The sequence below is a fragment of the Tursiops truncatus genome, chromosome 11 (genome assembly GCF_011762595.2).
Source record: "Tursiops truncatus isolate mTurTru1 chromosome 11, mTurTru1.mat.Y, whole genome shotgun sequence".
Lineage (NCBI taxonomy): Eukaryota > Metazoa > Chordata > Mammalia > Artiodactyla > Delphinidae > Tursiops > Tursiops truncatus.
Window position 1 is genome coordinate 17,829,247 of NC_047044.1, and position 14,356 is coordinate 17,843,602.

General features: G+C 47.1%; 3 protein-coding genes across 18 annotated transcripts in view; 1 reads left to right on the top strand and 2 right to left on the bottom strand.

Annotated features, from left to right (window-relative positions):
* Nucleotides 1–1,514, bottom strand: part of HCFC2 (host cell factor C2) — a 60,644-nt gene extending 59,130 nt beyond the window's left edge. For 3 of the 7 annotated variants that reach the window (XR_012324223.1, XM_073788250.1, XM_019952459.3), the window contains exon 1: nucleotides 1,318–1,514. Coding sequence is in view for 6 of the 7 variants with exons in the window: in XM_073788250.1 (XP_073644351.1) it covers nucleotides 1,318–1,480 (163 nt within the window). In the remaining variant the exon portion in view is untranslated. The remainder of the gene's footprint in view (nucleotides 1–1,317) is intronic. The other 4 variants (XM_073788251.1, XM_019952456.3, XM_019952458.3 and 1 more) reach the window with 2 other exon arrangements.
* A 50-nt stretch (nucleotides 1,515–1,564) lies between these two features.
* The window catches only part of GLT8D2 (glycosyltransferase 8 domain containing 2), a 58,177-nt gene continuing 45,385 nt past the window's right edge, over nucleotides 1,565–14,356 (top strand). Inside the window, exons 1-3 of one of the 10 annotated variants that reach the window (XM_073788262.1) lie at nucleotides 1,565–1,634; nucleotides 4,679–4,730; nucleotides 12,329–12,684. The gene's annotated coding sequence lies outside the window, so the exon portion shown is untranslated. Of the gene's footprint in view, nucleotides 1,635–1,710; nucleotides 1,960–2,062; nucleotides 2,368–4,590; nucleotides 4,731–9,944; nucleotides 9,960–12,328; nucleotides 12,685–14,356 lie in introns of those variants that run through there. The other 9 variants (XM_073788261.1, XM_073788267.1, XM_073788266.1 and 6 more) reach the window with 9 other exon arrangements.
* TDG (thymine DNA glycosylase) overlaps nucleotides 9,955–14,356 on the bottom strand; it is a 68,323-nt gene continuing 63,921 nt past the window's right edge. The window contains exon 11 of the mRNA XM_073788258.1: nucleotides 9,955–10,007. Within this exon, the coding sequence (XP_073644359.1) occupies nucleotides 9,970–10,007 (38 nt within the window). The 3' untranslated portion in view covers nucleotides 9,955–9,969. The remainder of the gene's footprint in view (nucleotides 10,008–14,356) is intronic.

Here is a 14,356-nt window from a genome sequence, read left to right on the forward strand (position 1 = left end):
GCCCACCCAGGGACAAACAAAAAAATTTCAGTTGTCAGAACTGCAGGAGGAGGGTGTTACTGGCAACTAGTGGGTAAAAGGCTGGGGATATAGGACAGCCCCTAAAACAAACAAAATTATCCGGTTCAAATGTCAATCATGCTGCTGTTGAAAACCCTGATCTATATCACTTAATTTCTCAACAAAAACCCTACTTGGGGAGCATCATCCTCTATTTTACAAGTGAAAACTCTGACACTTAGGTTCAGTAACTTTAGGGTTGATCCTTGAGCAACTGGCAGAGCAAAATTCAAACCAGGTCTAACTTATTCCACACCCAAGGTTTTTACAGTCTACCAAATTGTCGACTAACTTTTTGACTTTTTTATGCTGGGGTGCCAGGAGGAGGAGAAGGTGAAAAAATAAAGTTTCCCCTACTCCACCATTTTATTAATTTCTAAATGACCACTATAATTAAGTTGTTTGGTCAAAGAAAAGTTATTGATCACGACATAGACTTCAAACTCATTAATTAGCCTTACACCAAGAAAAGAGCTTCCTTAGGACTGCTGGCGCATTGACAAGTGGGAAAAATGAAATTGCAACCTCCTTTCTGTTCCACGGAGGTACTCAAAGTCAGGGCCTCCGCGGCCGGGGGCATTTCTGATGTGCAGCGGCGCTCAAGGCGACAGTCCTCCCCGAGCGCTGAACGGCTGAGCTTGGGCACACACACCCAACCATGCAGACAGGCATCGGTATCACCCACGAGCCACTTCCCCGCCAGTGAAGAGCGCTACCAACGGAGTAAGAATCTTGACTAACAACTGCCAGGTACGGGGCTGTATTTGGGGTGAAAGTACCAGAAGGCCTCTCGTTTTCCCTCCTCATCTCCCCTATATTCTCTTCCTCCTAAAGAAGGCAGGCAGGCAAAGACGGGAAAGGCCCGGAGGAGCTCTGGTTTGGAGGTGGGTTTTGACAGGGAGGGATCTCGGGGCCCCGGAGTGGGCGAGACTTCGGGAAGAGGCCCAGGCGGATGGAAACAGTCTCTCTCGCCTACGTCCGCCAGCAGGGCTGGGGCGGGGGGGTCCGGGACCGCCTGCCCGAGGGCCGGCGCGCCCCGCACGGGGGCCGGTTCCGCCCCGGCAATCCCGGAGAAACGGAGCTACGGCCCGGGACGCTGCGGGATTGGGGCCACCCGGCCGAGACTCGCTCCCCGCCGCCCGCCGGAGGAGGCAGTGACCCGGCGGTGACAGCTGTCAGGGCCGCGGCCGCCGCCTCGTCTCCCCTCCCCCTCCGCGGCTCCCACAGGCGGGGCCGAAGAACCGCCGCCGCGCCTACCCGTGTTGTAGACGTGCAGCTCGTCGGCGATGCCCTCGTTGCCCCCTCCAAAGATGATCATCAGCTCCCGGATGGCCACCGCGCGGTGTCCGTGCCGGGCGCGGGGGACCGGCCCCGTGAAGGAGGAAACCCGCCTCCAGTTGAGGAGGCTGGGAGCCGCCATCTTCCCAACCCCCGCCCCTCTGTCCACAATGCACCGCGCCTGCTCCGGCGCCGCTGCTCCGGGAGGAGGGCTGGGACCCGCCTCCAGCTGTGCACGCGGGAGGAGGGGAACCCCACGGAGGAGGGTGATGGTCACGTGACCGCGGGCGTCCAGGGTGAGGATGGAGGGCTGCGGGGAGCAGAGGGGGTCCTGGCAAGGGAGCCCCACCCCCCCCGGGTGACGTGGCTGGTGTTGGCACCCTGGACAAGGGATTTTAGGGTGGAAGGAAATTTCCTACCGACCAGTCTCCCCTCCTCATCCAGAGCCTCCAGTTTTTTATTTGTGGGAGAAGATACAGCGTTTTCCTTTACGGCCACTTTGAGCATCTAGGATGTGCGAGTCAGACCTTTTAAAACAGGGGTCCCCAACCCCCAGGCCGCAGACCGCAACCTGTCCGGGCCTGTTAGGAAAGGGGCCACACAGCAGGGGCTGAGCAGGAGGTGAGCGAGGCTTCCTCTTCGCCTGAACTATTCCCGCCCCCCATTCCGTGGAAAAATTGGCTTCCACGAAGCCCGTCCCTGGTGCCAAAAAGGTTGGGGACAGATGCTTTAAACAATGACAACACAGCAAGGGAAAAGCTCTCGTATAGGTTTTGAAGTGCCAGGAGCGCGGGGAGAGGAGAGGGAAGTCCATCTCCGCCGAGGGCGTGACTGCGCGCAGAGAGCCTGGGCGTAGAGGATGCCCCTGAAGGCTGGGGGAGGGGGGCAGTCTGGACCATGGTGGAGAGGCCGCGAGCGCTGCGTGCCACTCGCGGCTGGGAACACCGGAGGGAATGTCGGAGCTAAGCCTGCAAAGGCAAGTCAGGCAGATCAGATTTGGAGGGTGACATGCCAAGAAGTTTAGGAACGGTGAGCCGCGAAAGTTGTTTTGTTTTGTTTAAGCAGGTGGGAGGTTATATATAGATTTATCTTTTATTACTATCTAACATTTGAGGGTCTTTCATTGACAAGCACTGTCCTCCTTGCCTTATATGAATTAATTTGTGATTCTCCTAACAATCCAGTGAAGTGGGTACTGTTATTTCCCTTTCGTGGATGGGGAAATGAGGCACAGAAAAGTAAAGTAATTTTCTCATGGGCACACAGCAGAATTAGGGCCAGTATTCAAACGCAGAGCTTCTGATTCCAGAGCCCCAACCCCTAACCACTATACCATACTTACTGTAAATACAGTCATAAGTAACCCTGTTAAGTCCGGGCTGCTTTGTGATCTGGTCCTACACAGAATCACACTCAAAGAGATACAAGTCCAGCGGCAGAGGTCGGGGCGGGGAATGAAAGCAATTTAAATCCCTACCTCACACTCTAAAGACGGTATCAAAGAGGGAATACACATAATGTAGGCCAAATTTCCTAAAATTTCATTTCCCTCATCTTACTACTTTCAATTTCTCTCGTATGCCTAGCTCATCTCTCCTCCCCCAATTCCCTCAAACCTAACCATGCCTCTCCCACCTTCTCGTTCATCTAAACTGCCTTTTGAGAGGTAATTCTCTCCCTTTTAAAAAGGAATTCTTACTATTCTTTCCAGCTCCTGCTTTTCAAGTTCTTCCTGTCACTGATTAATTCCCCAGTTTCATAATATGGTCAAAGAGAATTTGGAATTGTAATAGGAAGGTGGCTGGAAACAAAGAAAGAAAGCTATGAATATTTATGTACTGATATTTTTCTTGGTCACATACATAACATGGGCTCTTAAATGTTTCAGTTATAAAGTTTTTAGGTATCTGAAACAATACTGGAAAAGTTGGGGTAGAGCCATGAGTTTTTCATAAAACTTTAAATACTTTATTTAAAGAATTATATTTTATTCTGAGAGTTTAGTGTTAAAATGTCCTAACTTTTATGACTGATACTGTAAGTGGGTGGTAGTTTTTTTTGTTTTGTTTTGTTTTTTTTAATGTCCTTGTAGCAAAAGACTAAGGGTAAAATTAAAAGTTGCAAACCCAATGTTGATATTCAAATTTAAAAAAATCAAAACTGGTGTATGATATTCGAAAGTCTGCAAATCTCTGAACTAGGGAGAGATGAAGGCAAAATGTTAAGACAAAGGAGATTACAAGTGATAACTGGTTGCTTAGATAAGGAGCTTCAGGACAGTGGTGGAGGTCTGTATTAGTTTCCTAAGACTGCTGTAACAAAGTACCACAAACCAGGTGGATTAAAACAACAGAAATTTGTTGTCTCACAGTTCTAGAGTGTAGAAATCCAAAATCAGGGACATGATCCCTCTGAAACCTGTAGGGAAGAATACTTCCTTGCCTCTTTCTGGCTTCTGGTGGTGGCCGTCAATCCTAGGCCTTCCGTGGCTTGTAGCAGCATCACTCCAACCTCTGCCTCCATCATCATATGGTGTTGTCCCTGTGTGTCTGTGTTTCTTCTCTTCTTATAAGTTCACCAGTCATATCAGACGAGGGCCCACCTAATGGCCTCACCTTAACTTGTTTACATCTGCAAAGGCCTTATGTTCAAATAAGGTCACAATCACAGGTTAGAACTTAAACATATCTGTTTTTTGGGGGGGACACAGTTCAATACATGACAGGATGCTTAATCCAATGGGAAAGATATTTTACCAGAGCACCTTGGACTCAACGCTGCTTAAGTGAGGAGTCTAGATTAGGTCCCCAATTCTCAGGAAAGCTACCTTCAATCTTTGAAACTTTAAGAATGGAAGTTACCACCTAGGAGGTGAGTGTAGAAGGGGAAGAGAAGAATGAGGCAGAATAGCGCCCTGAAGAAACCAACTTTTAAGAGGTAAAGACAGCAGGAGGCTCTCGTGAACGAAATGGGGAACGAATAGCGAGAGAAGTCAAAAGGGAACTGGGTGAGGGCGATGTCAAAGAAGCCACAGGCTAAGGGGCTTTCACAGAGTGGAAGTGGTTATCAAAGCCAAGAGCCATAGAGAGGTCAGAAAAGAAAAAGACAAAGGAGCAACGTCTGCAAACTAAGAGGTTATTAATGGCCTAGATTAAAATACTCAGTGGAGTGGGAGGAGGGAAGCCACAGAAGATCGAAGAATGAATAACAAGTGAGGACGCACAGATAACATGTATAGCCTGCTTTTTACAGACACTTGCCCCGAGAAGGAAAGAAAAAACAGTGGCTGGAGGGGAGAAATGGCTGTGTACAGAGCAAGCTTTTCTCATTCTTTTCCAAGGATGAGACTTGGAACATGACTGTGGGCTCAGAAGAAGGATCCAGTTGAAAAGGTAAGACTGAAGAAGCAATAGAGATGTCTTAGTCTGCTTAGGCTGCTGTAACACAATACTAGAGGCTGGGTGGTTTATAAACAACCAAAATTTACTTCTCACAGTTCTGGAGACTGAAAGTCCAAGATCAGGGTGCCAGCATGGTCAGATTCTGCTGAAGATACTCTTGTAGGTTTCAGACTGTTGACTTCTCACTGTATCCTTACCTGGTGAAAGGGATGAAGGAGCTCTCTGGGGTCTCTTATAAGGGCGTTAATCCCATTCATGAGGGCTCCACTCTTATGACCTAAGCACCAAAATACCAAAGACCCTACCTCCTAACACCATCACCTTGGGGGTGAGGATCTCAACATATGAATTTGGAGGGGGACACAGACATTTAAATCATAGCAAAAGAATATGTCATTTGGAAATGCTTTTTGTTACAAGTAGCAGAATATCTGACACAGTGTGGCTAAATGATAAGGCACTTAATTATCTTGCACAAGAAATCTGGGGTAGGTAGGTCTAGGGTTAATTTGGCAGTTCAGTGGTGTTACGGTTCCAGGTAGCAGTTCTGAATTTCTCTTGACTTTTCCTTTATGGTCAAAAGAAGGTCGTTGTACCTTTGGACATTGTGTCCCCATACAACCATGCCCAAAGGCATGAAGCAGGAGGACAGCCAGGATGGGGAAATAGGGCTTTCATTTTACAGGGAGGAAAAGCATCTTGCCCAGAAGCCACCCAGCATACTTGCTCTTAGGTTTCACTGGCCAGAACTGGGACATTTGGTATATTAAGATTACATTAGCTATAGTGACAGAAATAGGCTTTAAAAGTTTATGTTTCTCCCATCTAAATGAACTTTGGAAATGGCGGTCCAAAGCCAGCATGGCAGCTCTATTTCACCGCATCTTCAGGAATTTGTAGACTTTGTAGATTGGAATTCGTCCTTCCAGCTCATGATCCAAGATGGCTGCTCCAGCTCTAGCTATTGCATCTACACTCCAGCCAGCAGGAAAGAGTAGGGGAAAGGAATGTTCCCCTCTCCAGAACACATTCTGGAATTGTACATGGTATTTCTGCTTACATCCCATATGCCAGTATTTAGTCACAAGGCCACAGCTAGTTGAAGGAAGTTTGTGAAATGTAGTTTTTATTTAGAATGGCCAAGTGCTCGGGTAATAGTCAAGGTTCTATCACAAAGAAAGAAGAGAAGAGCAGACCGTGGGGGTCTTCTTGCAGGAGGGTGGCTATAGGAGTCTAGGAAAGTGTTTTTGTTTGTTTGTTTTTAGCCTCAGTAATGAGAAGCAGGCAAGGGAGAAGAAGGTTGGAAATGAGAATTGGTGAGTTAACCAAGTAGGCCTGTCTCAGGGCAGGTTGAAACTTGACTGAGCAAGATCCTAGAGGATCAAGAAAAGATGGATTCAGAAGTACATGAAGATTTACACATGGACTGGGGTTGAATATATGTCTATTGCATAGATTATATAATTGTTTATATTCTATAAAAATATATTAAAAAACAGAAAGCTCATTGGACAGCACTGCTCTAGCCTTTTGAAGTTACATTAGAGAAGATGCCTTCATCTGTCACCACTTTCTCTCCTTCACTCCCGCTCCCCCATATCAAACACCATCATTTACCTGGAATCTTAGTATAGCATAGAGGTTAAGATCACGGGATTTAGAATTCAATAGGCATAGCCGTTTACTAGCTGTGTGGTCTTGGTCAAATTATTTATTTTTTTGAGCTTCAGATGCTTTGTCTATAAAATGGGGATTGTAATAGCATCTATTTCTTAAGGTTATTTTGAAGATCAACTGAGATAATATATGCAAAGTACAGGCTGTCCTTGCTTTGCATGAGAGTGCAGTTCTGTGAAAATGGCCATGGAAGCTGAAACCCTGCAAAGCGATCTTAATTACTAATGGGAAAAATTACAGTTGTTTTGTTCATGATCTTTAAAAATTTTTGTCAAAATATTTAAAGTTCTCGGGCTTCCCTGGTGGCGCAGTGGTTGAGAGTCCGTCTGCCGATGCAGGGGACACGGGTTTGTGCCCCGGTCCGGGAAGATCCCACATGCCGCGGAGCGGCTGGGCCCGTGAGCCATGGCCGCTGAGCCTGCGCGTCCGGAGCCTGTGCTCCGCAGTGGGAGGGGCCACAACAGTGAGAGGCCCGCGTACCGCCAAAAAAAAAAAAAAAAAAAAATTTAAAGTTCTCTTACTGTTAGTTTTAAATGTCTAAAGAAATGAAAAAAATAGTAGACTTAATAGTAAACTTAATGTTTATTTGTTCTACTGTAATTTAAAACATTGGACATATTGAAGATGAAAATTAAATATTTAGGGTTTGTTTTGGTTTTGGTTTTGGTATAAAACTTACCAAGAGCAGCTGAGCAGTGTTTAACCTTCTTGCCATATAACTTACTGTAAGGAGTGAGCATCTTTTCTGTGCCTTGGAAAATGGTCATACTCCTTTCTAAGTTTGGATCAGCTTCCCATATTTTATCCTTTGCACTTTTAACATCATAAAATAACCTTTGAGAGTTCCTCTAATATGAATTTTTTTGCCCATGTCATTTCCTCTGGAACATCTCCATCCCTCTCATCACAACCACTTTCCTTATTTATGTTCGTAAAATCACCCTTACTAGATTTTTCTGGCTGCATAGCTAGAGTTGAATAGCAACAGTATCATCCCACGGCCAACTAATTTCTTCTCTAACTTCATTTACCTTTGATTTGAATGTCACTCCCACTATTATCATTTTTTGTTTCTTTGCTAACGTTTCTCTTTGTTGGCCAATTCTATTATCCATTTTTGTAGATGTCACATGGGTTTCTCACTGGGAATTAACGAAGCAACACAACTACATGCTTTGCTGTCTGTACATAAGCCGAATAACAGCTATCCAGTGACCAATCAAGGACAGACTGTCAAAGAAGTGACACGATTGGTCACTCATCATTGATGTGGCTCTGTTATCAGCGTAGTAATTTTGTGGACTGAAAAGCTAGCAGCAAAGTTAGTAATTATCCAATTACTCAGTTGATATACTGTGGTAACAGATTTGAACTGTGTTGTAGGGGGACTGATGTTATTAAACTACACTGTGGTGACTGGAATTGGTGCTGATGCCACGCAGAGCAAGGACAGTGCTGCGCTTATGAAATGCCTAGCACGTGGTTAGCATTTAGTAAGTCATAGATTGTTTAACTTCTATCATTTTCATTATATTACTACTGTTTCTACCCCTCCTGAGCCACTACGGGCCACTGAGGAGTCAGTCCGAGAGGGAGGGGCTGGTGCTGGGAGGTGGCAGACAGTGCAGTGTTTTCAGCCAGGAGTGTAAAATGGCCGTGTCCAACGGATGCCTTAATCTCAGTTGAGAACTCAGGCCAAGGGCTTATTGGCAGCAGTCTGAGAAGGGGTTTTGAGGAGTGCCAGCAGGTAGGCAGAGCTCAACAGCAGAGAGCCTAGGCAGGCACTGTTCCTGAGACGGAGGAAGCAGATGGTGTCTGAGAGGTCTGCTCCCAGATCACAGGGCTCCAGCCATGGCGAGAGCTGCGGCCAAGGCCTGGAGAGGGCAGCTGGCCAGAACGAGGCAGGACCCCAGGCCAGGTAGGGCCTACACCAATTACCAGAGGAAGGAGCTGGCACAAAAGCCAGGGAGGAAAAGCAGTCATCTCACGTGGGAGAAAGGGACCCTGTGTGCAGAGAGTCAGGTGCAGGAGCGATTGCTGCAGCTCAGGGGGTAGCAGGCAAGAGCCAGAGCAGCTAAGCTCTGGACAAGGAGATGACCCATCACTGAGCCCCACCAGCCAAAGAGAGGGAATTGAGGCCCCCATAGTTGTATTTCCTGCCCCATGTGGATGATCCTGGAGCCCAGCCCAGGGAGACAGAGGCAATAAATAGAGGCTTGTCAGCCTGACCCAGTGCAGTGATTCACTGCTGCTGCACAATGCTGCTTCCCTTCCTTCCAGTCACATTTATCAGCCTTAATAGAGTTTATCTTACCTACTTATCTACAAAGTAATACACTCAGCCAAGGCAGGCCCATTGGGTAAGAAATGATGAACATTTGGCTTTCAACTAATAAGAAATAAACATGGAATAATAATGACTCAGATATACATTGTGTTGACTAATGATAGCACAAATCGAAAATGCATATAGATCACATAGGACTGTGTTCAGGCAGATAACCGAAACCTAAGCAAAGTAACTTAACTGCATCCAGGTTTATTTTCCTCACACGGTTAGATGCTCCGTAAGTAGTCAGCTCAGGCTGCTCTGGTGACTCCTGGTGCCATCGGGACTGAGGCTTCTCCTGTGTTCTTGCTCTGCCCTCCTCACTTAACATGTGCAGGGCTGCTGAGTCACCCAGCGCCGGGGCATGGATAGTTTCCATTTGCTTATGAAGATCTATTCTCTACTCTTCTTTAACTTGTTCAGTGCCGTGAGGCTGACCTAAATGTACTACATCACCTGACGTCTCCAGGTCTCTGACTTCCAGCTGGGTTTGGCCAATGGGAGGCACCACCAACAGGAGATTGTAAGGTTGGGGTAATGTACCTCCTAGTCCCTTTCGTGGGGGTGAACAGAGGGCGCTCCTCTTGGGCAGCCCTCCCCTGCGGCTGCTTCCTCCCACTCCTGGTGCTATAGCATCAATTTTTTTTTTTTTCTGGTACGTGGGCCTCTCACCTCTGCGGCCTCTCCCGTTGCGAAGCACAGGCTCCGGACGCGCAGGCTCAGCGGCCATGGCTCACAGGCCCAGCCGCTCCGCGGCATGTGGGATCTTCCCAGACTGGGGCACGAACCCATGTCCCCTGCATCGGCAGGCGGACTCTCAACCACTGTGCCACCAGGGAAGCCCTATAGCATCAATTCGTAACCAAGTTTCCCTAACACTGACTACACCTTTTCAAATAGTGCCTGTTTTAAGAGTCTCCACCATTAGCTCACGGGGGTGGGCCATCTGTGTCCTGCCGGGACCCTGACTGACTCACCACAGCGGTCTCTGCGCACAGCCCGTGGGACCATATGCAGCAGCACGGGGTGGGCCTTTCATCCACAGGGCTGAGAGATGGCGACTCCACCTCCAGGCACCAAGGTTGGGTTTCAGACAGGAGGAAAGGGCAAAAGGCACCAGACAGCTCTTTGCCAGGAAAACAGTAGCTTTCTAGGAAGTCACAGCCAGCCAGCTTCTGCTCACGTGCCGCTCTAGCTTCAGGACCTCTGAGGAGGTGAGTATTTTTAACTGGACAGTTGCCACCTCAAATGACAGAGTGTTTCTATTTGAAGGGAAGAAGCAGAGAGGTTATTAAGTTGTACCAGGCTACCAGTGTTTGAAACAGCATATAACTCATTTGGGCTTTTTGAAAAAAGTTACCGATTGCTTACTGTTACAATTTCTTTCTCTTGTTTATACCTTGGGGTGTCTTCATGCAACAACAATAATAATCACTTCCATGTTCTGAGCCCTTACTGGCTGCATTACATGCATGAGGTCTTTTAACCCTCACAGGAAGCTTCCTCACCTTACAGATGAGGAAACCGAAGGTGAGATTTTCAGGAATGTGTAAGTGTAACATCTGAGCTAACACCTAGGTCTGTCGGTCTGTCTCCAGAGCCCAAGCTGGTAGCCACTACACTTAGGGTGCCCCTTATATCCTACATCTCTTTCTATTCTCATTTCTTCCCCAGGGGAGAATCTGTGCATCCAATTTGGAAATATAGGTCATAGACAGTAAGCCTCTTGCAGCTCAGCACATGGCCCAGCAGAAATAAAGGAGGGGCTTCTCTGGTGGTGCAGTGGTTAAGAATCCTCCTGCCAATGAATGGGACACGGGTTTGAGCCCTGGGCTGGGAAGATCCCACATGCCTTGGAGCAACTAAGCCTGCAAGCCACAACTGCTAAGCCCGCAAGCCACAACTGCTGAGCCCGCATGCTGCAACTACTGAAGCCCGCGAGCCTAGAGCCTGTGCTCTGAAACAAGAGAAGCCACCGAAATGAGAAGCCCACACTGCAATGAAAGTAGCCCCTGCTCGCCACAACTGGAGAAAGCCCACTTGCAGCAACAAAGACCCAACGCAGCCAAAAAAAAAAAAAAAAAAAAGACTAGTGCCACTGAAGAACTGCATTTTATTTATTTATCTGTTTTTAAACAAACAATTTCTTTTTTTTAAATTTTGTTTTATTTATTTTTTATTTTTGGTTGCACTGGGTCTCAGTTGTGGCAGGCAGGCTCCTTAGTTGCGGCTTGCTGGCTCCTTAGTTGCGGTTCACTGGCTCCTTTAGTTGTGGCACGTGTGCTCCTTAGTTGAGGCTGGTGGGCTCCTTAGTTGTGGCATGCGAACTCTTAGTTGCAGCATGCATGTGGGATCTAGTTCCCTGACCAGGGATCGAACCCACGTCCTCTGCATTGGAAGGCAGATTCTTAACCACTGCGCCACCAGGGAAGTCCTGAGGAACCAAATTTTAAATTTTACTTAGTTTTAATCAATTTAAATTGAAAAACTGATTCACGATTCAGTTATTGGAAAATTTTGAAGTATGTTGGAGCAACCTGAATATGTGAATCTATTTTTTTTTGCGGTACGCAGGCCTCTCAGTGTTGTGGCCTCTCCCCTTGCGGAACACAGGCTCCGGACACACAGGGTCAGCGGCCATGGCTCACGGGCCCAGCCGCTCCGCGGCACGTGGGATCTTCCCGGACCGGGTCACGAACCCGTGTCCCCTGCATCGGCAGGCGGACTCTCAACCACTGCGCCGCCAGGGAAGCCCGTGAATCTATTTTTTAAACTGTAAATTTTATCAAATCTAAATACATATCAATTGTTTCTGATGAAGTTTAGTTTGGGAATTGAGATGTGTTGCAGGTGTAAAATACACACCAGATTTCAAAGGCTTCATACAAAACAAAAAGTGTAAAATGTCTTGTTAATAAGTTTTATACCAATCACATGTTGAAATAATGTTTTTGTATATATTATGTTAAGTAAAATTTATCATTAAAATTAATTTTACCTCTTTGTACTTTTCTTAAAGTGACTACTAGAAAATTTTCAATGACAATGTGGCTTGCATTATATTTCTGTTGGGCAATACCACTTTAGAAGGTGGCAGTGAGCAGAGGCAGACTCATTTCTTTATAGGAATGAGGGAGAGAGGCCATTGCTAAATAAATTCCATGATCCCAGGCAAAGTGCTGGCACCATTTCCTGGATTTCTGAGAATCAATGGCAGGAACACAGAACAGCACAGAGCTGGGTGGGGTTGATTCACTGCCTGATTCCTTCCCATGTTCAGTCACAAAACACACCATCTTGAAATTTCCGTCACTATCATTGCCTTGGTCGAAGGGAGACCACAGTTTTTATCTGGGCTTTGATTTGGGGACAACGGCATTTTAATGGCTAGGGCATTTTAGGAGAAGCTAGTGGCCAGGAAAGATATTCTTAAAATCAGTATGAACTTAATTTTTTCACTTCTGCCCTCTCAAAGTTTACCTTAGACCCAATGTGTGGTGGAAATTCACCCTCCAAGCATCTGCTTTTCTCCAGTTTGGAATGTTTTCCTCCAGAGCAGCCTTGTTTTTGAAATGATTTGCAGGCTGCCGGAGGAGGCTGCGAGAGGAAGTCTGACCCGCCAAGCCCATCTGGAAGTGGTTTCAGGGGCCACATCACTCAGCCAGCACAACGCCTAGATTCCCAGCTGCCTGGAACAGGGGTGGAAGAAACCCGAGCTGCTCCAGAGTCTGCACAAGCAAGGGAGGTGCAGTGGGGGAGGAAGACTGTCTTGGAAACGGAATATTGGCCTTGAGGCTCTCCGGCCCTTTGAGATTTCCAGTGGGATCGTAGAAGCAGCTGAAGCAGCGTGAAGGGCAGCATCCCAGGGCCAGCCACCATTTGAATGCTCTGCCCTGCAGCTCTTCTGGACGAAGGAGCCCTGCCCTCACCACCCACCAGGTAAACAGACATTTACAGCAGGGTGACGGCCTTTCTGTTTCACCCTGGCCTGCTGGCAGCTGTCCGTTATTTTGCTGTAGATGCAAGAAAGTAAATCAGAGGTGGACTGTCCCACGCAAACCACCTTCAGGCGCTCCAGCTGTTTGTAGCATGCTAGCGGCATCTTCTTCTTCTTTTTTTTTTTTTACCATCGCTGCAAATCCAAAATATTCAATGTGCAAGTTTTTCACATCCTGGACTGCTTTTCCAGACCTGGGTTTATGTCCGTCCCCCTACCCCCAAATAGTGTGATTTACTTACTATTTTCATCATATTTTAAGTGTGGAAATCATCTGTTAGCTAGGACTGTATAAATGCTAGCATTTAACGCTGGTATGTTTCTGAGCCACAGAAGATTTAATTGAGCTGTGATTCATGTTTTCAGAACCTGTCCTAGGAAGCTATTCTGAGGGCCCCAGTCCCCCCCCCCCCAAAGAACTGGCAGTTGTATGAAATCTAAATGAGGCTTATTGTAAATATGGTAGTCATAACGGTCGGGTTGAAAATGCTTTTTAACTTTCAAAAAAATGTCTTCTTTTGTTCACTTTATGAGCAAGCGTAATACTTTGGCTAAGCCTGATATATAATTTATGACATAAGTTAAGAAGGGATAGTTAATAAAAGAGTAAGAAGAGAGAGAGGAAGAAAATATGATATCCAAACATCTGAATGTGCTGTGGAAAAAAGTCAGTCCTCTAGCTGTTTGGCCCGTGCAGCCAAATATCCAAAGTGACATTGGTTTGTTTTGTCTTTTCCTCTGAATGTTTTGGTGTTGCATTTGTGTACAGTATCCTTTGCGTGCTGCATAATGGAATTCCAGGCTTCCATCTAACTCAGTAGAGCAGTGCAGGGCAGTGGTGGGAACATGGGCTCTGGGGTCCGACTCACAGAGTCTGTGCGCTGCCACTTATAAGCTTTATAAACTTTGACTCTGGGTGACTCTAACTCTTCATCTGTAAAATGGGAATTAAGCGACATCATGTGTCTAAAGGACATAATGCAGGATCTGCAGAGTAGTGAGGCCTCAGGGGAGGTCAGCTTCTCTGGTGGTGCTGATGATGACAACGGTGATGGTGAAGGTGACCACACACCCTGCACTGGGCCACAGCCCTGCTTTTGACACATTGTTCCCTCCCATAGTCCAGTCGTCCAGTGTTCCTCACATCTGTCCAAGTTGTCTCTCCCGGGTTCTGCTTCCTTCCTTCTTCTCTTCAAACACCTCTCCTTTTTTTCCACTCTGGCTCTCTTTAGTTCTCCTGCTTCTTCCCTTGCTGAGAGAAAGACATGCTCAGCAAGCCACAGCCCTCACCATTTTCATTCCTAGTTCCCAGGGGGCATGATTCTAAAGATTTCTTTTATTTCAGCGTCTGCCAAAGAATGTTCCAAAGAAGATAGTCCCGTGGGGAAAATACGTTCTGTGAGCCATATCCCCCTCTCAGCACTCTCAAGGCATGATGGCATTTTAAAGGTCCTGAGAAGTCCCGCAGAACAGGGGTCTCCAACCCTGGGGGCTCAGACTGGTACCGCTCCGCGGCTGTTACGAACCGGGCCGCACAGCAGGCGGTGAGCAGCGGGCGAGCTCAAGCAAAGCTTCATCTGCCGCCCCTCACCGCCCTCCATCGCTCGCATTACC